The following is a 23841-nucleotide window of genomic DNA, read 5'->3' on the forward strand; positions in this document are numbered from 1 at the left end:
TGTTTTGAGATGTAATTTAATGGTTGCTTTTCATTATTGCATCTAATATCTACCACCTTTGCGACCAGCAACATGACGTTGGCTATTTATTTAACATCGGAAGATGCTGTTAACGCATGCGTACGGGTGAAAAGTGAAATAAATGATGCAACTGATGCCAAACTAAGTCTATGGCACATTCTTTAAGTCAGTAATGCACTTAGTGGAACTGATACCTTTAAATTTCCAGCTAACAAGCCGGTTTCTCAATCTCCAGATAGAGCCGAAGTATTTAAAGAAAAAAAGCTCTCAAATGTTCATTGAATTTTTAAGTATGACAAAAATTTTTTTAAGGTTCTGTTGATCATAATTGTGATTTTGTACGAAATGCAAAGTTATCGCCATGTATATCTGAAGTACACAAACATTCCTGTACATGAGCTCTGTCATCTCTTCAGTGCATGGGGGAAATGTGGGGTGCTTTGCAGTTGATCTCCGCACTGGCATGATTCTCCATATCTAGCGTAACTTGTGGACTACTATAGAGGACGCCGTGGAACTTGGGAGAGCAACCAAACCTGTGATATAAAGGATTACTGAGCCCTTCTATTCTCAGAGGTTACAGGATAAAAGTGCCAAAGAGAACGGTACAGATGTTTCTGAGATTTGATTAGTTTCATTTTGCAATAATTAAACATTATTGAGATAGGGCTACAGGCATTAGACTTTGAATTCCTGTATAATTCATTTGAAAGTTTTTGTTTCTTGTAAGTTGATAGTTAGGTTTGACAGATATATCTGAATGTAGCCAACGTTTTATCGATATTACATATAAAACCAACCAGCTGAGAATCTCCTGCGTTTTCCTATAAGACTTGCTGCCTTCAAAGATGACGATGGTTTGGAGAACCTAAGCAGAAACATATATCATGATCCCCGATATACTTTCAACAGTTTCAGAATGCACATCTTAAAAAAATGGTCTGCTCGAAATTAAGAACTCTTTGAATCGATTTTAAATTTGTCGTAGGAGGAAATGGTTGGTTTCTTTTTCCCATACGCTCAGTTCAAATTATTGGAATATTATTGAAGAAAACGGTATTTCTTCTGTACATAATAAATAAATAAATAGATATTTGACTGAAGCTCAACGGCTTAGTCAAGGATATGTTACTCGTACGTCATGGGTGATGTTTATGGCTGGAGGAAATTGGCCGTGCCTAGCCCGGAGTAAATTACCACCCTTACGAACTATAGCAGTAGTTGGTTTAGAGCACGTGACTCCACTGATCAAAGGTGGTCAGGAGAGCGAGATATACCCATTATGCGTTCCATGACAACACATCTCTGACATCGGTATCAAGATGTAAGACTTGTGTCTTCAACAACGTAACGTTTCGCCTGACAAGTCTAATGCAATCTCCCGTCAGTAGAATAAAAAGAGAAACAAAATAACGATCAATGCACCACGTCAAGACGCACAGCGCATGTTCTGGCATACTAGCTCTTGTGATAGGCCTGACAGATTATGTGTGAGATTATATATAAGGTTTCCAAATGTTTAATGACCGAGCCTTCTAAGGCCTCCTAAGTTATATACGTGAACAGATGAGCACCTGTTACCTTTAATTAAGAGCAGGTGTACTGAAGTGCGAACTGAAAATGTTACTGCCACCCTGACGACGTCATTCATACAAGAGAACGGCCACAAATAGCTTACTGAGCAAACACACATCCAAATTTAGCCATTTTATGTCCCCAGTCGTATCGTTGACGACGTCACTGATTTCATGCGGGATTCGCAATCAGCTAACTGCAATACTGTCACTCTTTTCTCTGGTTATTTTTAATGCCAGAGAAACACTGGAGACATATGCGGATTTACGAATTAAGGCTCTTATTTGTTTAAAATATGTATATACATGGCTAAATTTCTGCATTCTTAGAATACACTTTATTCTATTTCCTGTTACTCGACACCCAGTTGACAAAATTCTATGTTGTTCTTTTGTGTTTTTTGTTTTGCATCGTAAATTATCGGATAACTAATAATTCATGCGTAAATTAGTGATCAAGATAGAGCCGTTGTGTTGCTCATACACGAAACATACACGAAATTATCTGCTTAGTGAATACAAAACTGTGCCACTGTCTCTGTCTTCAATAACCAATCTAAAATGTTTTGGCGATAACCTGGGCCTGGGTGCTGGGTATCCATGGTGTTGAACAGTATCACCAGTTTGGACATACATGTATGCACGCCTTACTTTTCCTGGGATGGTACTGAGTTCAAGATGCTAGGACCAGAAATAATCGGTCCAATGTATTGTGACTGGGTGAGGAATCATGTCGGCTGTGCTTCAGTGAATGCAGCACTTAGATCAAGTACTGGGGCCTTTTCTGTTTTATATGTTAATGGACGGAGAGCTAAAGGGTGGGTGGGTTACTTTACTCTTTAGACACGGGTAGTCCTTGGCTAAACATTACAGGATGAACGCAAGGGTCTCCCGTTCAATTCAAGTTATTTAAAAGACTGCTGTATAGAGAGCAAAACCAGGGGCGTGATGACAGTGTGACAGTTGTGGTTGGCAAATGGTCACACATATTATCGGTCAAATCAGGCATCTTGTCAATTTTCCTCACTCAGGTTTTTATTCCAGCTGTCCATTTAGATGCTTAAAAAGTAGCGAAGTACACGCTCCACTAGCACCAAGGTTTAAGCAGAATTAGTTAATGTAAAATCCGCAGTGCCTTACAACGCCTTTCAAAGGATAGTTACTAGCTACAACTTCCATGACGCTACAAACAGGTGTGCTCTGCATGGGGTCCAACTTGCTTTCCAAATGAAACCCACCATGTTACCATAAAGTCATTTGAAAGGAACTGGTCCCGACCAATGTCTGCATGCAGCGTTACTCTGAAGCACTCAGTCCATTAGCCTATATAAAAGGAGAGTTGCAGTACTCTATCTATGCAGTGCCGAGCAGATACAACCTGTCACCATGGTGGAATGACTGACATAATGCTGAAACCAAGCAGCAAGTGCCATTCTCACAGTCTGACTAACAATCTGCTCTCCAACTGAGGTTGAGTGACTTCAAGTCTTTGAAGAAGTCGCTTTAAACGAGACTAACGAAAGACAACTAAACGTGTTTAGTATAGTAAACATTTGACATGTTTACATAATAAATGAAACACGTTTACATTTATCAGCATCTTACACTTAATATTAACACAGTCATTTTTGCTGGACTATTTGTGTTTATTTTGAAAATATCCACCACAATACTGTGTAAACATTTTACATGTTTACTATAATAAACGCATCTCTTTAGCCACTGAACATAGTTTTTATGAATGAACACCAGAACGTGTTTCTAAACTGTATCGGAAATGTGTTTAAAGACGAAACACTGATTTTTAGTGTGTATATAAGAGAAGAAAATACTGACGTGTCATCTTTCGCTTTCCAAATAGTAATTCGCTGTTATGAACGAATAAGCAATGAACGAATATCGTGGAAGTTGTCAATAATCCGCGATTCCTTGCAGTTCACAACACAACTTCCCAAAATCATCCGAATTAAGATTCATCTTTTTGTTTCAAGAGGGCCTCTGTGGAAAGAATGTTCTCTGTGAGGTTCAGCTTATGTTGTCTTCCTCTCCTGTCGTACGTGGGAAGATCTGCTTCCAGCAGTCTGCGGAAGGTCGTGGGTTTCCTCCAGAGTCTGCCTGGTTTCCTCCCACCACAATGCACACTGCAATTAAATTTTGTAACAAGATCACTTTATTTTTCAACAGCAGGCTTTAATTCAAGCTTGAACAGCTGTGTGGCAGGCTACAAAGAATTATAATAACTACACAGACGCTACTTCATGGTCACACATAGAACTTAATCAAGTTCCAGTTCAGAGCCTGATCAATAAACCAGTTACATGTATCGATCAGTGATGGATCTGTGGTTGGCTTTCACCTGTGACATTGTCGGCCCCGTGGGCTGCGGTATTCTGTAAAAATCTAACTGCAGTGGGCAAGGTTTTTGTGTACCAAGTCCCAGATAGTTGAGAATACAACTTACACATATTACATATGATGTTAGCAAACTCTGACGGGCTTTCCGGCGTGTGTGTTGCGTCCAGGAGTTTTCCTTGTATCCAGTGTAAACATACCTCTAGTACAAATTCACTTACATCGTTGTTTTGAACCCCTTATTGTTTTGTTGGTTAGAACTATTCAAGAGTTCTCCTACCGACTATCCATTATCCATTAGATTTCGGTATTACACGAGACTAAGTGCAGTAAGACTAAGAACGTTGTACATTTCAATTTGATCTGTGCAATGAACTGTGCAGTTGTTACGATAGCGCTTGATGCGTGGTGAGGTTATGCTGCCAGGGTTATGTCCCTTGTACCTTGCATCGATTCATATTTTGTTATGTGTTTTGAGTACGGCGTTACACAACGGCTGTCACAATCCATCATAATTGTTTATTGATAAGAAATCATTGTTGCTTGTTTTTAGGCATTTAATTGGGAGAAACCGCGTGTAATTTGGGTATAACTGGAAGAATTGTCGGACGGGCTAGAAATGTCTTATCTGATAGCATCATTGATATTCACGCCATGTGCTACTCTCCTTAGACAGAGGACCGTAGCCGTAGGTCAACCGCCGGTAGGTGAGAACGGTCTGGCGCACAGAGAGAAGCCATTAGTATACAAACAGAGGTCTGTCTCAGTGGCAAGCCATTAGTATACATACAGAGGTCTGTCTCAGTGGCTATAGAGAATGGAACCCTTCAGGGAAGTATCATATGATATATACTGTATTAGCAATATTAATAATATTAGCATTCACATTTCACAGTTTAAAGGAGAAGAAAATTTAAATATCAATCAAATACTGCTGAAAAGAGTATTCATTTCCTCGCAGGTGCATGCCACAAAACAAATTGAAGAAAGAGGGTCGGGTGTTCGCTGCCTGGTCGTATGACTGCAACTTATTCTACCGTAAGACAGAGCAGGGCCAGAAGTATCAAGTGTCAAAGGAAAATGACCTACTTGGCCTGTAATTTCCTCCCTACAAATCTTCGCCCTACGCTGAACACTGTAACTTTTAACACCACGAATTTCCTAAGCACACCTTACTTCTGTCTTGGCATGCAGCTTTGTGAGTCTCAGTGATGTAAGGTGACGACCATCAGAACAGCCTGTGCACTCCATGCTCCAAGCTTTTCCCCCACCTTGCTCCTGTCCGTTCGTGTGATAGGCTGTGCAGAGGTACATTGCATGTCTGTACTTCCACGACTTTCAGTAGCCTGCTACAAATTGTTCCCTCAATAGATACGTGCACTAAAAAGCCCGTGCAATTGCCCTTGCATGTGTATCAATAGCCTCTATTATACATTTACTGGCTCTCCTAATTATCCTTTCCCCAATTCTGATTTCAAGTACATGTATATCGGTACAGTTGTGTGCTGTGTTCATATGCTCTGCGACTATTTTCCGTAGTGTATAGAGAGAACCGAATTGGTTTATAAACAGGAATCATTGTGAAATATTCTCTCAAAAAGGCTTTAAAATATTGGCATTCAATTGGCCACAAAACACAATGAAAAAGACAAGAGGTCAGAAGAAAAAATTACACAAATGTAAAGTTAACTGGCAAGTGCATGTAAAGTCACAGTATCCACAGAAATGAAGGACTACAGTCATCAGTAGCGAGTGTGGCCACCCTGGGCATCAATGCATGCAAGCACACGCCTCCGTATTGACGTCGTCCGTCGCCGGATGACGTCAGCTGGGGTAACGTTCCATAGGTTTAACAGAGCTTGCTCAAGTTCCTGTTGGTTAGTTGGAGGAGGCACCAACTGTCTCAAACGGCGGTCAAGGTGATCCCAGAGATGGTTAATGGGGTTCATGTCTGGTGAGTTGGCTGGCCAGGGCAACACGATGACGTTTGCGGTCTCGAGGTAGTCTGTAAAAATGCGGGCAGTGTGAGGTCTTGCGTTGTCGTGTTGCAAGATCGATCCTCTTGGCTGTCATTAAAGGAAAGGAACGACGACAGGTCTCAGTACCTCATCAAGGTATCGCTGGCCAGTCAGATTACCTCGCACAATAACCAGCTGCGTCTTCATTTGGCCACAAATCCCTCCCCAAACCATGACGCCTCCGCCTCCAAACGGATAAACCTCTCTTACGCAGTTTGGCGCGAGACGCTCGCCTCTTCGTCGGAAAACTCGAACTCTGCCATCGTTCCTGAATAGACAGAACCTGCTCTCGTCTGTAAACAGCACTCTCGCCCAGTCACGTCGCTGCCACCGACGTACAATACGTGCCCATCGCAATCTGCGTTGACGGTGTAAAAGGGTCAAGGCCATCCTACGGAAGGGGCGGTAAGGTCGTAAACCAGCTGAACGAAGACGACGCAGTGTTGTCCTGGGGCTGATGACATGGCCTAGTGCCGTCCCCGCTGTTGACGTCGCCGTGACGAATCGGTTTCGGAGGTGGATCTGCCGGATGTAGCGATCTTCAGCCGCAGTTGTTACCCTCGGTCTTCCCGATCTTGGTCTGTCTTGGGTCTGGCCTGTCTGCTGATAGCGTATCAACAACCTCCTGATGGTGGTTTGGCTGCAGTTGAACGTTCTTGCAATGTGACGTTGCGAGACTCCCATGGTGGACATACCGATGGCCTGGTCTCGTTGCGCTTGCGTAAGTCTTGGCATACTGTTGGTGTTTTTTCGGTCACTGAATGTCTGCTCTTTCGAGCAAGAGTATTTATGCAACATTACCGCACGTGCATCACGAGCCATGCCTCAAAAGGACGTTTTGCATGTTATCGCAATTTCACAATTCCAATTGCTGCGTTCGTGACGATGCGCTCTGGTAGAGGAAACGATGCAGTCATACACCATGTCCTGCTTAGAATCAAATCCGGAACCGCGCTTTTATTTTTTTTATGACAAAAAATACGGTGAAACCTTTCTTTTGCCTGGTAGTTCAATTGGTGATTTTAATGACAGGTGTGTTGATTGGTCCAAATACCACGATAAGAGTGAACTAATAATGAAGTTGTTTGATATTATTACAAGTGAAAATTTATTTGGGTTAATTAATGAGCCAACAAGATATAGCAATGGAACTTCATATATTTTAGATATAATCATAACAGATAGTATCGGTTATGTGACTGAATATCAAGTAGCTTCGCCAATGGTCAATCTTGACCATTGTTCTGTATATTGTACCTTAAATATTCTGGTAAATGATAAACCAAGAGCATATAAAAGACACATATGGGATTTTAAATATGCTGACTTAATACAGCTTCAGTCAATTATCTCTACCACTCCCTGGGAAGCCGTGTGTGAAATATTCGATGATATGGATTATAAACTGTATGTTTGAAACTATCTTTTTTTATCTTGTTGTGCGGAAGCAATACCAAATAAGCAAGTAACAATACGACCAAGGGATAAACCATGGATGACAAACGATGTTCGTTATAAATTACGAATAAGAAATAGATGTTTTTAAAAATTTAAGAGGACTAAGTCAGAGGAAGACAGATTTCGATTTTATATATCTAGGCGTGAAGCTAATACCAGTAAGAGAAAATCAATATTAAGATATGGTGAAAAACTAAACGGAAAACTTTCTAATCCCAATTTAGATACCAAGTCTTACTTGTCTATAATGAAATCTCTGCTGGGTTCAAAAGCGAAACCACCTGTCCCTACTTTAATTGTTAACGATAAAATTGTATCAAGTGATACTGAGAAAGCTAATGAGTTCGTTAGATTTTTTGCAAGCCATTCAACTCTTCCGTCAGTAATACCAGTTTTACCTCCATTCACCTATTATACTGTTGCACGCCTTAATTGTATACAAACAAGTGAAAGGGAAGTAGCTGATTTTCTGTCCAAACTAAATATTAGGAAAGCTTCTGGTGCTGATGGAATTAGTAATTTCATGCTCAAAAATACAGCGAAAAATATAGCACCTTACCTCACCAAGCTATTTAATTTCTCACTTCAGTCAGGAGTATTTCCATCAGCTTGGAAACTATCTAGAGTATGCCCTGTCTTTAAAAAGGGATGATATGTCAAGCTACAGACCAGTTTCTCTACAGCCCTCTCCCTCTAAAGTCTTAGAAAAAGTAGTATATAAGCACTTGTATGAATATTGTATTAACCACAACCTTCTAATATCGAATAGTTCATGTGGCGTTAAACCATAATCATTCATTCGAATAATTCTGGATTTAAACATGGCGACTCGACAATATGTCAGTTAACTAAAATTGTACGCTGTGTATACAGAAGTCTGGATAACGGTAATAATACGTGTTTAGTTTTCCTAGATGTAAGCAAGGCTTTTGATAAAGTCTGGCATGAGGATCTTTTGTTTAAAATGAGACAGTTGGGTGTTGAGGACCCATTACTGACATGGATTAAGAATTATTTATCTGATAGAAAAAATTAAAGTTTGTTTAAAAGGGGCAGATTCAGACATACATTCTATTCAAAGTGGAGTTCCACAAGGCTCCGTTCTAGGACCGCTTCTTTTCCTAATTTTTGTAAATGACATAAATGTGAACATTGAATGTAATATCAATATTTTTACTGATGATACATCTTTGTCCGAGATGACTGAGATGACTGAGTTTATTACATCTGAAAATAAAATAAATTGAGATCTAGGTCGATTGTCTCAATGGGCCAAACTGTGGTTGATAACATTCAATTCACAGAAAACTGTATACTTACTTGTTTCCTTAAAAAAGAACCCGATGTACCCAAAACTGTATTTAGATGGTATTGAAGTTAAGAGCGTTCAGTACCATAAACATATAAGATCACTCGTAAATAAATGTAATAAGAAATTAGGTATTATAAATAGAGTGAAGAGGATATTAACAAGGAACTGTTTAATAACTTTATACAATAGCCTCATCAGATCTACAATAGAGTATGGCGACATATCATATGATAACTGTAGTATTGCGCTTTCCCAAAAACTGGAAAATGCTCAACGGCGCGCGGCTTTGCTTTGTACAAGTGGAATGCGTCGTACATCAGATAAAGCTCTGCTGAGTGAACTCATTTGGACACCACTATATGTTCGGCGTAGACAACATAGGATTCTGTTATTTTTTAAAATTGTAAATGGACTTTCCCCGCCTTACACACAGTCCCTATTATCAAGACGATCAACAGAGTATAATACATATAACTTAAGGTATAATGAAAATTTACGTATATTTAGATGCCGCCTCAGTATATATAAATCTTCCTTCTTCCCGAAAACAACTAAGGACTGGAATAATTTACCTAAACATATTCGCCATTCTTCAATGAAAGAACTTCAAAAATTTCTATCTCCATCAATTATTACTACGTCTAGTGATTTAATATCGTTATATAATGACTTTAGCAACTTTTCATCTCCAGCACTGCAGAATGAGAATGGGATTCAGCGCTCTTCGGGCAGACCTTTTTAAGGATAACATTATCTGGAATACACTTTTGTTTGGCTCTAAAGATTTAAATTACGAAGATAATAAACTTGTTTTTCAATGTGTGCATAAATTTATCAATGATACAGAAAGATTTTATGACCATGGTAATTGTAGTAACGATGTTAACGTAAATAATAATCAATTTATTTCAACTTATATCTGAAATATGTATTCTCATATTTATATTTATGTACTTCGTTAGTTATTATGTTGTTAATTGTGGCTTTGAGGAGATCTCCGTAGTAGCCATTAGGCTGTGAGAAATCTTCGTTAAATAAATAAAGAATTAAATTAAATTCTAATATGTACCTCACGTTGATAAATTATAAATAAAGTCAGCGCCAAAATCCAGCGACTCCATATTACCTAAGAACTAGTCCTGAAGTCTTCTGTGATAGGAGGAGAATTGCCGTCGGAAACCGCCGAAATGCAGTTCGTACATTTCCGTTAGAACTCTTCTTCCCAGAAGGCAGTTGGTTTTCCGCTTGATGATCGTGAAACCAGAGTGTTGGACGTAGGTTCCGAGTTTACACGAACAAGCCGGCAGTTTTAACGACTCTCATTGACTGAGAGGCAACACACCCCCACCATAAATTACAGGGTGTTAAAGATGAATGACGTCATGGACTCCGCGATTTACGCCAGCTTTGCCGTTTTCAGGCTTAACGTGTATGGCGACAAAAAATCGCAAAATTGTGGAGCAGGCACAACCAGATAGAAAAAAATGTGCTCTTTTCAGTCCATAGTGTCATGTTTTTAAGGTTTCTTCTCCTTTAACATTGTCATTTAACCACCCGTCTGCAGCTAATACTAGATTAAAAAGTTCATTGTTTTCTGATTATATGGCAATCTAGATTAGCTGTAGTAATATCACTTTTACGAACAAATGTCCAGCTAGCAGTGAATGATAATTTAGTGTGGAGTAATGTAAACAGTCTCCGCTTTTCGAGACCGAATGTATGTCTGAAACCGTACACCGTGTATGAATACAGTCACTGGCCGCTATCCTGTAAACAAACCTGCGATAAAACTCTGCGATAATGTGTTTTGTGGGAAATATTTGAGACAATATCACTATTACCAAATGCCCATACGTCAAACGCATGTACCATGGTGACAATATGTTATTTAGATCTAGAACACAGTGTTCTTGCGGTAAAACTAGCCACCCTTTAATGTTAAAACTTGACTCCATTCCGCGTCCAGCTTGGCAGAGTGCATGATCTCATGACGTGACATGACGATGTTGGTTTTTTTTTTTTGCTAGAATCCTCCGTCCGGTACGATTTCTCCATGGCGGCTGATTATAACTGTCCTGATATTTCCATGGATTTGCAGAATAAGTCGTGGAAATCAGGGCATCCTGTTATAACGTTAGTCTGGCAATGGCGATCTCAGCACTTACATGTATGCCCCGATAGAGCTAAGTGTATGACACAAGTGGATTTGGAGGGACTTGTTGTGCTCGAGCTCCATTACTGATAAATGACAAATTTTACATGTACAGTTTTTACCTGCGACTGTAACCAGCTCTCTACATCAGTCGTTCTCTACACCAGTTGTTCTGACATCCATTTTCATGATCTTCCAATTTTTCAACATGGTAAATTTACCTAGCAAGACATAGATCGTGTGTTTGCCGGCGTTTATATTTGTCTGACATTAATGAAAATATTGTGCAGGGATTTGGATGTGATTTTGTAGACGTAATTTCGCCATGGGCTACCAGTCCGTTACATTTTAATGGTAATCCGAGTGTTTGACAAGATTCACCACCATTGCCAGATATGAGGCAGACGCACATTTATATCTTACCTTGTAATAGGGAATAGCAGAGTACCGTCCCTTACTTGGAGCTCAGCATGCAGCCTTGTACATGTGGCCTTGGCGGAGGTCTGTGATCTCAACTGGAGTGCCTTCTAATTTAATTGTGTGTTTTTTAATAGGTGTTTAGAGACGTTGTCGACAAGTTTTCACTTATAGGACACTTGTCAGGTTTATAGGTGGTGAAAATTGAGGGCGCTGTGATTAAACTACCACCTTTAGTCAGGTACCAGATAATCCCTCTGGAAGCTGCGCGCAAACCAGCGTGAGCTGGGTTCGAACCTGCGACCTCATTGGTCAGTGGCATATATAGGCTGTGACGAGAATAATAGATTTATTGAATCACACGGTAAGGTCACTCAGCAAAAGAAGGCCATAGCAAAGTACACAAATTTTCCAGCCATTGTGAGGGGGGTCTGAAGCAAAGAATTGAAAGGAGCCAGACCCCATTTACCTACACCCCTAGTTGCCTTATCCACTATGAGCATGAAACATATCAACACTGGGATGACAAAGTATCATTTGAATGCAATTACGTACTATGTAGATACAAAATCGCTAGCCAAAACACAACCACTCTCTCTACAGTTAGCTATTTAAAAAATCCCCTCAAAAATTTCTTTGAATACTAATCAGTGCGATAGGCGAGCTGCTTTTTCAATTCAGGCTTGTTGAGTTAAAGCATTAAATTTTTTGCAAACACCATATGCTCGTCTGGACGCCATTTTGTTTTCACTCACAGCGGCAACATGCCACAATAACTGTACGTATTATCTACTTTACCTGAAAATGCAAATATGTTATCACAAAGTAATTCAGGGGCCTATAATAAAAAAGAAGCATATCGCACAGATTAGTAATCAAAGAAATTCTTGATGATTTTTTAACTCTTTAAATGTCTACATGGTAGATAGTTGCATCTAAATGATACTTTTTTCACCCCAATGTTGATATATTTTATGTTCATCGTGGTAAAGGCAACTAATGGTGTAAGTAAATGGGGGCTGGTTCCTTTTATTTCTCTGTTTCAGACCCCTTTCAAAATGGGAAGACTGGGGAGTTTGTGCACTTTATTATGTCCTTATCGCGACTTCAGAAAATACTGCAGCCATACAATGGCGAATGTCCAGCTTGACTTAGACCAGTTCACATCCCATGTTGTGATTACATGTAAGTACCTGTTGGAATTCAGGCAATGCTATGGCTAACTGAGCTGAATTGAAAAGAGGTCGTATTGTCGCCGCAGCTCTGGTCTTTATATTGCATTCCTGCATGACCCAGGATTTGCTGGTGGACCATGACTCTGCCAGGCCTGGTCCTGTCGCATCGTTTTCATGTGCGTTTATTAAATGTGTTGACAATTACATATCATTTTGAGTAATTCTAGACCAGTGACGGCTATTATATTGTAATTAACATCACTCTATGTTTTTTTCACCCATTTCTAATTTTACGCCATGGCGCTAGGGCATGTGTATGTTGTTTCTTTGAGTTATTACGTGGATATCTGGAATAATACCCTATCTGAGGTACAATTACAAGAGGCAGTATTTCACCAGTTACATGTGACCATTTGCTATCACACTGTCATCACTGCTCTACTTTTACTCTGTGTGCTGTTGGCTTTTATATTTACCTTCCTACAGCGTCAGGAGAACTTCGTTATCAAATGTTATCTCCCTTGTATTCTGTGACGGTCCTGCCGGAGTTACGTTCACTTGCTACGTCAGAAGTACAAACTGATTTACGAGTTCATGTGACATGTTTGATCCGATTTGGATCGAACAGAACTTCGTATTAGTGTTATTTAAAACGCTTTGCCAAGCACAGTTCAGATCTCCATGTCTTCGCCCTCTTAGAGACCCATTGCGGCAGAAAAAATTTTCAAGGTTGTAATATAGTCTACTGAAGGGAAGAGAGTCCTGGGTCCGCATTTATCAAGCAACTTATGACTTGAATTGTAGTTGATACATCGTTTTACAGTAAAGAATCAGTGTACAAATTTTAAACTTCAAAAAAAAAACATTTTAATTGTAGCGGTGTTTGAATTTTTGATCAAAGTCTGAAGACACTGGAAAAATATGGCCGCATTTGTAGTGATTATGGGCGTTTGCCTTTCAATCGCTAGGTCACAAAAGGTGCTGGTTCAAACCTGACCTTGGACATGAATTTGTAGATTCACCCGATATCACCGCCTGTCTACAAGTGCTAGACGACACTCATGTGGTCTTTTGTGCAGCCTAGTGATTGATGAAGACCACTTTTCTAGTGAAATATGGATAACATATCTAAGGCTTTGCAATGTGGGAAAGTTTGGTAATAACTTGCCAATGGTCAGTGGTTTATCCAGGTCTTATTCTGCTTTGATTAACCCCTGATCTACTTATTTTATCTACCTTGCCCAGGAATTTCTAATCCACATATTTAATTCCATGGTTCTAGTTCCAGTTTTTAAAGATGATGAAGGTTTAGTCTCGAATAGGAGACCTCATTGGTCATTGACTTGACGGTCGCAGATATGGCCAGAGTTATAATCGTTCGTTCAGGTGTTTACAATCTTACATCCGGCGGATATCTTATCAGTAAACCATCTGTGAATAAGGAGCAACAGAACAATGGATCAGATAATAGAACGAATTCGTGTTGTCCTTCAAAAACTGTACAATTTTAGCCTTTTTTAACGAAAAGACCTTTTTGGGGAAGCTGATAATAATTCTGGCACATACGAAGACTGTTAATGAAATTCAAGTTCTATGCATGTACAATGTTGTGAACAAGAAGCAAAATAGGCCTACATTTAAAACTCGCCGTAACATGTGACACATATATGTATGACCGGTTAGTATTGATTTTATCTGTACTGAAACTACGGGATCGAGCCTGTCCTTTCATTATGTTATATAATTGTTTGTTCCGGGTTTAATTGGTATGGCAGTAGACGGAATAAAATCAATAGCTTTTGCCTGCTCGTATGTCCCGTAGGCCCACTTGTAATCAAGCGAAAGGATAATCGGACCTTTTTATAGCCAGGTTGACTCGTAATAATTATGCAAGGCATTTTACAACATAAGTGTCCTAGACGTCTAATGTCCATCATTCATTTTGCCTTCTGTTACAAGAAAGTGAATGTACACATCGAGACTCAATCTCAGTTTTTAATATGAGTTAGTCTGGTGTGTAATTTGTTACTGATGGCAGTTATTTAAGACCAGTTATTAAATCGCTGGCAAGACTTAATAATCCCCACCCTCATATCAGAACCAGAGATAAATGACCAATACATCACGGAAATAACGACGAGTACAGAAACCGAAATTAAGCATCTATCCCATCCTTTATGTTCTGTGAAATACATCCTTATATGTACATACCTCACATTAGTCTCTAGAATAGTAACATCTACCGTAGCCAGGGGGAAACTACTCCACGTAGCAAAACTATAGGTGGGGTCAGTAAGACTCGCTTAAAGCAATTCGGGCCCAAGCTAAGATTTCTCACCTGCTTTGAAAGCCTTTTATAGAGGACATTGAGTCAACGGTGCGATTTTACCAGATACATAGACGAAATATACGTCAATAACATTCAGGCATTTTGATGGATCTCTCACAGATTGCCGCAATTGTGCAAGGCCCAGATCAACACCATCAAAACGACTTTTTGATCCTGTGTATTACATGCCGTTAACTAGAACAACGAATAAAAGTGTGATTGTTAAGCTGCTTGGTTTATCGTAAGCGTTTTTCAGTCTCAACGTGCACGGAGCGCATGTCACTGTGCATAGGTCGATATTTCTGAACTCAAATTTTTCATGCCCAATTTGGAGACTCTTTTTTATCTGCTGGTCGGTTAAGGAGAATGACACCACGTGGAGATGTGTTGCTGCAAGCCTCAAGGACACATCGCCGCGGCATGTTGGCAAAATAATCGTTAAAAACCTCGACGTGTCTTTGAAGGGCAAATGTCGTATTTCCCAGATTATTAAAGAGAAGGATTTTTCCTGGTGACGTCACACATTAATCAGGGTAAGGAGTTTCTTTTTAAATCTTTATATCTCGCGAATCATCCATTTTTTGACGAAGGAAGATTAAATTTACACGTAGTTGTGTTTTATTTGTCAAGCAGATGATATCTCTGATGAGATTATCAATTGTAACTAGCTGTTTGTTCACGGACAAAGGCGTCGATCTGTCAGTTTTCTCCAATGTGGATTGCTATTATTCACACTTTTTACCATTGTATTTTATCAGCTAACAATTTAAACCATTACACGCATGGAAGTTTTCTTCCACATTGATTCCAAGATAGCGTAAGATCGCGATCATGATGGTGAGACTATTTCCAGTGGTACTACTTCAGGTCGGTTGGTTCTGATTGAATCCAGACCACACATACATTTACTAATGCCATCGAATCATACGAACAAAAAGTATCTTCTGTCAATACATCCTAAATGTTCATGGAGAAACATTTAAATCACAATGCATAGCAGGACAACGAAGTTGGCAATGTTTTCGTATGTCATAATAAAAAAAATTATGCATCCACAACATATACAATGAACAAATATGCGCTCAGGTCTGTGTGCCCACTACGTCTATACACTGGCGCTATGTTAAGACATATCATCTAGGGAAGGCCACAAAATACCCGGTTATCTCGTCTGTTCACGCCAGTTGTCGTGGTACGTTTTCAGACGTGACATCGGTGTGTGGAACCAACGGGTCGATAGGCGTCCAGCACGGCGGTCGATGACACGAAGTGAACTGATGTTGTTTTAATACAAAAATAACAATAATCTGTTATCAACATCAGAAATGAAAAACACACAGGAGACAACTTCCCCAGAGTATTCAGAACACCATCGATTCTTTCATCATATGCGATATTAACTTGAAAAATTCCGCCCAGGCTTGTTCCACTTTGTAAGTCCATTTATCTCCAAGCGCCGGTTGTATGACCTTAAGAAACGTTGGCCCGATAAGCTGAAAGAAAAGGAAAGGTAAAACATTATAACTACAACATCGTACAGTTATCTATATTCGCATCAACATAAAAACATTTCCAAAGGCAAAAGACGCCAAGACCAGTGGAAATCAAAACAATCTTCAATTATTGATACATTTTAGGGCCCAGTATAAATAAACTGCCTTCTTGTGTCATAACAACGTTTTACCTCACATCTGTTATATTATTTATTGCTTATTTATTGCCAATTCTATATGCCAAGACAAAAACTCGGCACAAGGTTAAAACTGATCTGTTGGATAATGGCCTTGGATAAATCAAAAATATCGTGATCCCAGCAAAACAAAGGATGTCAAACTTACATGTAACTCGTTAGAGATATTTAAAGCATAAACGAAGGCCTGGAAACAGCTGAGGTCAGGAGATTCAGAACGCATCCCTTGTGTGTGCCTATGGTTCGATCTGAATGTACACGGAAACCCGCGAATCTTTTTAGTAAACACTACTGACAACCGTTAAAGTGGAAAGGGTTATCAATTTTAGAAAAAAATCATTGCAGAGCAAGGTGGTCTGATCGCCATGCTACCTTGGGCGTACAGTTGAAACATGAAATCTAAAAACCAGAATTTGAAATAAAATCATATGCAGATCTCCTTTTCCAACACTCAAGCACAGAAGCGAATGGTAGTGTGGTAGGGCTGACTGGCAAGGAGAATGAAGCCTTGACTTGCGATCCCGTTTCGGTGTAATGGACGACTTTAAGCCTTGTGTAAGCCGTGGTGTTGATCTTTCTTAACTATGGATGTCTAAGTAGCTATGTGCCGTCCATTAGTGACATGAGACCGAGTCTCTGATGACACAGGTTGTATATATATAGGTCATTCCAGGACCACCCTGGCATGTTTTGATCCATGCTGGGGTCATTATAGCTAGCTTTCCTTACTACATCTATCTGTGAAAAGAGAATAGATTGTGCTGTGAATTTACACCATATTCCCAAAATTTTATTACAGCTTCGACCTGCAGGATCAGTCTGAAACAAGTTGTCTTCACCGACTGGAGATGAATTCGTTAGGTTATACGAGACCTCACACTGGGATATCTCCGTTAGGAGTGGGTAAATGTCACCTCTCTGGGATGACTCAGGGGGCAGAGTTAATGAGTGGCTTCTCTATCAAAAGAGACACGAGCCAGACAAAAGCTTTCAATACATTGTTTGTAACGTATTCTTCAAACCATACATCCTTGGTTTGTTGGCTAAGCAGGGGAGTAGTTAATGTATATGAAGCGAGCTGTAACTTAAGGAAACTGATTTGCCAGACGTATATCTCAGATTTCTCTTTAAATCATATGGAGGATGTTACACGTGACTTGTTAATGTACGTCAAGTGACTTGCTAATGTACGTCAAGTGACATGCTAATGTACGTCAAGTGAGACGTAGCTTACAAAGACTACCAGCCATGGTGCTAGTGGGTCCAAGCTGATAATATTTAAGCATCTACGTTAACAGTTAGAAATAAAGTCTCAAATGTGGTAAGAGGCCATATTTCACCGGTTACGTGTAACCATTTGCCAACTGTCACACTGTCGTCGATGCTTTGGTTTTACTCTCTGAATACTGCAGTCTTTTAAAGTGCCATGGTCTGTGGAGGAAGTGAAATGGTGTAACTTACAGGGACTGATTTGTCAGCCACATCTTGTGATTTGGAGATGTCCAGTTTAATTAACTGTGATTAATTTGCTAGCTATATTTTGGTCTTTGGAGGATGTGGCACGATGTAGCTTACCGAGATTAATTTGCCAGCTATGTTTTTGGAGTCTTTGGTCTTTGGAGGATATATGAAATGGGTGTTATATAGATGATCTTAGCAGTGTGTGACCCGCGATGATGTGTCAGCTAGAGTTGTCTAAGATCGGCCTGTTGTATGCAGTCAGTAGACCGGTTTGCTACGATTAGATAACTTGCGCCGACAAAATGTAGTTCATGTATACATGAGCACAATTTCTTCAGATCAAATATGATTATGTTCTTTAAATTTCTATTTCATTAGTGTCATATGCAAATTATTCAAAATATGTCAATATAATGAACATTCTCGAGGTTAGACTATTACAAGGCCGCCACTTCACGAAACGCGGTCAAATCCCGACGCCACGGTAACGTATGGTTTAAAATCACATCCCATCTTCTTTGAAAGGAACGGCTACAGTAGGCCTACATGATATGGACTGTACTGAAAGCTTGGGTCTACAACAGTCCTGTTAACTGTGAATTTAATGAAAATATCATCCTCGTTGGGGCCTTGTAGCCACTGATCGTGTGTGGCTGTATTAACTTACCATTATAAGGTGTACTGGAGGTATACATCAGGTACATCTGAGGTGTACAGTTGGGGTGTAGCATATCTGAACTGAGGTGTGTCTAAAGTATACTTGAGGTGTATTGAAGGTGTATCTGATGCACTGCCAATTATGCAAATTAGTACCTCAAGTACACCTCAGAGGAAGTGCACCCTGTAAATGTTGGGCCAAAAATAAGAAGCCTGAGGTGTATGTGAGGTACAGCTGAGGTATAGTTGAGGTACATGCTTTTAGGCAAGGTGAATGAACACCGTTTTAACTTTTATTTTGATAGAAAACAGGATCAAAATACTTAAATATTGTCTGTACAAATTATAGATAAATTTAAACGAGATTGTAAGTGCTGTTCTTTGTTTACAGTATCCGTAAATTTCAGCTGATTTATAATAACAACAGTGATATACATTTACCCACAGCCTGGAATATATATGCACATTGTTCATGGTAGCCATCTACCATGGAATAATCAGGGGCAAATATATCCACGCTCTGTGATTGGTCAATATTTGCATTGAATGGCAAGAGAGTATATGGTGAGACAAAGGCATAAATTTATTTAATTAACATTTTTTCTTTTGCACAAAAGCACTTTTTGTCTGAAGTAAAATGTCTAATCTCTTGTCTTAAAACTATAAAAAAAAGTTGCAGGAGTGTACCTGAGGTACATGACCACTAAATTAAAATCAAAAACTTTCAAAGTTTATAAGGTGAACCTGAGGTATATCATTTACTTTTTTTAACTTTCAAAGTTCTAAGGTGTGCCTAAGGTGCATATTTTAAGATTTTTTTCAAAGTTGTTGGTGTATATTTGATGTACATTATCTCATTTTCAAAAACTGCTTAAAACAGTAAAAGTTTGTAAGGTGTACCTGAGATACATGTTCTAAGTGTTGTTCTTTTTTCCCAAAGTTCCTGAGATACATTTGAGGTACATATATAGGCATATGGCTGAGGGTGCATTTGAGGTACAGTAGGCCGACACCTCAGATAATACAGATCGGGTGTATACCTTATCTATACCTCACACTAATGTTTACATGAGGCGTACACCCCATATACACCTCATCTATATCTTAACCTGAGGTGTACACTGAGGTATAGACGTCCCACTGTCGACTGGGGATTGCTCACAGACCAATCTAGGCACAAAGAAAACTTCACGGTCTTGTTCTACAAAGCAATCGTAGTCAGTCAATCGTAGGCTGTCAACCGTAGGCTATCAGTCTTAGGCTTTCAGTCGTAGACTGTCAATTGCAGGATGCCAATCGTAAGTTGTCGACAGTAGCCACCATTACAAGGTATTGCGAAGCTAGTTGCAATCACTTTAGCCAAAAATTACTTTGTGGAACCCTTTCCACAACATATCAAACTTACATCAATATAATCCACTTTAGTGTTGAACATGACGTGTTTTTGGCCGAGCTCGTGTAGCATCTCTTCCAGTTTCTGGGGGTCGTCCAGCCTAGCTAGGCACTTTTCCACCGTTCCCATCACTCTCAGACCGTGCTCCCGGAGACGAGCGCTCGACTTCAGGTCATCCTGAGTCATCCCACGGAAAGGCAGAAACAAATCCTGCACATCAGGGTGCATTTCAAACAACCTTCAATCCGAAAAGAAATTTCGTTTATTTGGATTCGTTTGAAAAAGCATTCCTCACAGTCATCCACAAAAAGGGTCTGGAAGCTTGAAATGGCCTTTAACATTTTATATATATTGCGCTATTTGCCCAATTGTTACACTACTGCCGTCATGGCTGACGTCAGAAATGATAAACAGTATCTTGAAATTAAGGACACAATTGACCGATTCAGGCAGAAACACGGACTTATCAAAGAAAATAGATGTAGACTTCTCTAAGTTGTATATTGGAAGTCAAACATTTTAAGGGGCCTCTGTGGCTCAGTTGGTTAGCATTCTAGCGCAGCGTTATGACCCAGGAGCCTCTGACCAATGCGGTCGCTGTGAGTTCAAGTCCAGCTCATGCTGGCTTCCTCACAGGCCGTGCGTGTGAAGGTCTGCCAGCAGTCTGCGGATGGTCGTGGGTTTCCCCAGGGTGCTACCCGGTTTCCACCCACCATAATGCTGGCCGCCGTCGTATAAGTGAAAATATTCGTGAGTACGGCGTAAAACACCAATCCAGTAAATGAATAAATCAAACATTTTAAAATACAACTTAAGAGAATTTTTAGGCGCACGACTTGAATTAAATCCACTTGTACTGGTTTAAGGTTTAACAATTTCAGCACCAAAAATATGAAAAAAATCTCGTGACAAAAAACTCATCCCTAAAACAACACAAGTCTTGGGATGCTTCCACCACGCGCCTTAAATTGTGATAAATTTAATCTTCCCGAATGATGAGTATTAATGAAAAGTAGTCTAGATAACTTCAATGTAGATAGTTTACTATTTGAAACAGTATGAAACATTTATGCATCTGCCCGGTATGGTTATATAAAAGCATTAAGACTGCACTTAAAACGTGGAACAGAAAAAAACCAAGGAGTGTATGAAGGATGCTGAAAGTGCATGTCACATTTTAATAACCGTAAAAAACGAGGAAATGCAGCTGTTTATACCTTAGCATAAAGCTGAGCTCAAAGTCAGCCTGATCGAGTGTGTAATTTGATCAGAAGTTAAAAGCTTCTGTTTGCTTTCATACGTTCTTGATGCTTTCCAGTATTTTAGAAAGCAAGTATAGCTCCCATAAATACATTTCTGCTCATTCATTTAGGATCGCTGAGGATAGTTGTTTCCCCCAAGCTTTGCCCGGTTCCCCCCCCCCCCCCCCCCCCCACCCATAGTGCTGGCCGCCTTCGTATAAGTGAAATATTCTTGATTGCAGCGTAAAACACCAATTCAAATAAATCAAAATAACATGAGAAGCCTGGTGACAAAATTTTGTCGTCAACTGAAAACTCTTCAGTTTACCATTAAGCTCGCAAGAATTCCCATAAAAGAATTCATACTACAGAATTTTCCGGTTTACTATGATAGCATTCTCCTCTTGGGCTACAGTAGACCAGGTAAACCTAGGTCCACATAACAGATTTATGCACATAGCTGTCACGGATAAAATCAACCAAACTAGGCTTATTAAGCCTTGTCCTATCCGCAGGTCACTTGGTATTTAGTCATCTTCATTACAGTAAATGTGAGCCGTTTACGGTTCAGTTGATTTTGATATCAAACCAGTAATCCGTGGTCTTTATTGATTGACTAACCAGAAGAGGCTTGCCGTCACAACGACTCTGTGGTACCCGATCCATGCATAGAGATCGATCTCAGGGCTGCGAAAGCGCTGCCGGATTTATTACTTTACCTAACCCACGTTAATGTCACCATCCTGACAACACGGCCACTGATTCCAAGAGAAATTGCAGCTTACAATGGACCCGAAATTTACGGTGGCCGACAACCGTTCACACAATACTCTATGAAGAAGACACAAAACAAAGTGCACATTTCGGACTTCAGTAGGATTAAGACGGAAAGAACACTAAAAAGTACCCGGAGTAATGAACGATTACTCGTTGAGTGATGTATGAGGTTCCTGACTAAGTCTCGCGCTAGTTTATTGTTTGGTTACATGATACCATATAGCATTTATCTCTGGGCGTTTCAGTTGAATGCCAAGCTGATATTAGCCTGTATCAGCTTCTCGATGGCTGACAGGTCTACAACTGGCGCTCGCTAGCGACTTTTACATAAACAGTTAAAATAAAACTTTAATTGGAGTAAAATGACTTTCACCGATTAAATGTGAACATTTGCCGATTATCACACAATCGTCGTTACTCTGGTCCTGAACCCTAAGCTTTGTTTTCATCTTATTGTTTATTTCATGTGATTACAACACAGCATTTTGAGCAATTCTAGACGAGCGACGTCGAACGAATTGTTATTAACATCACTGTATAATATATAGTAGCAAATAGCTGCTGCTATAAGAACATTTAACGGTTTGAATAAAACCCTTAAGACGTGAATTAGGAACAGGCGGAATGTGTGACCATTTGTCTTATGTAAAACTGACATTTCTGCTCTGCTTTTACTCTGCACAGTGATTTATTTACTTATTTATTTGATGGGTGTTTTACGCCGTAATCATGAATATTTCACTTATATGACGGCAGCCAGCATTAAAGATGGGCGGAAACAAGGCTGAGTCAGGGGAAAGCTCGCGATCACCTGCAGGTTAGTGGCAGACCTGCCCACGTACCGTCGGTGAGGAAGGTTAAAAGCTACATATAGCGTGAGCTAGACTTGAACTCACAGCGACACCACTGATGAGAGGCTCCTCGTTCACAGCGTAGGCACGCTAATCTTCTCGATCACGGTGGACCAAGTGATCAAATTCGGTATATATCGTTTAAAAAAATTTAGAACCGGAATATGATTTTATAGATTTTATAAATAGTTCAACATTGTGATTTAAACTTTTGGAGATTTAGAATGAAAACAAAATTTTCACTCCTAGAGTCGAGATCACTTAATTTAAATGACACAAGCATTTGCAGTGAGTAGGCAGATATTTAGGTTAATGTTTGTAACAGAAAGCGCTGTAGGGCCTACCAATACATAATAGAAATGATAAAAGCATGTTTTCAGTTACAGACCATTGGAGTGAGTACTTATACCTTTGGAGTGAGTGAGTGAGTGCTTGGGGTTTAACGTCGTACTTAACAATTTTTTAATGTGCCTCCTTGTTGCAGGACGGATTTCCACAGTTCTTTTACCTAGTGCTGCTTCACTGATACGCCTTACCGAAGGCAAGTAAGCCGCCCCGCCCCAGCCATTATACTGATACGGGTCAACCAGTTGACCCTGGATCTACCGCTCTACCAAATGTGCTAGCGAGGCTGGTCATACTTTTGGAAGGTTTAAATCTAGAGCTGAGATCCTTGTTTGAAATTTCATCCCCGTATTGGCTTAGCTATAATAAATCATCCCATGCAGTCTTCCTGAGGAGAGCTTATAACATCAGATGTTGACAACCGCTTAGATGTATTACGTAACGATAATGCGAGGTGAAATCAGACACCAGATTTAATCTAGCATTAATGAAAAAATCAAGTCAACACGATGATTGCCTTGAAGTCTGGTTAAATCTCCTTAATGAGAACTGCATGTAGTTGGGAGTGTTTAACACCGCGGTGATCTGACATGAAAGGTAACAACTCAGCGAAGCTCC

The 23841-nt window shown here is 39.8% G+C and overlaps 1 protein-coding gene across 1 annotated transcript in view; it reads right to left on the reverse strand.

Moving 5' to 3' along the window:
- Positions 1 to 15129: 15129 nt before the first annotated feature.
- LOC135469008 (neuroglobin-like) overlaps positions 15130 to 23841 on the reverse strand; it is a 33544-nt gene continuing 24832 nt past the window's right edge. The window contains exons 2-3 of the mRNA XM_064747525.1: positions 20022 to 20247; positions 15130 to 16301 (exon numbers count right to left, since the gene is read on the reverse strand). Of these exons, the coding sequence (XP_064603595.1) occupies positions 16170 to 16301; positions 20022 to 20247 (358 nt within the window). The 3' untranslated portion in view covers positions 15130 to 16169. The remainder of the gene's footprint in view (positions 16302 to 20021; positions 20248 to 23841) is intronic.

Source organism: Liolophura sinensis, chromosome 6 (genome assembly GCF_032854445.1).
Source record: "Liolophura sinensis isolate JHLJ2023 chromosome 6, CUHK_Ljap_v2, whole genome shotgun sequence".
Classification (NCBI taxonomy): Eukaryota; Metazoa; Mollusca; class Polyplacophora; order Chitonida; family Chitonidae; genus Liolophura; species Liolophura sinensis.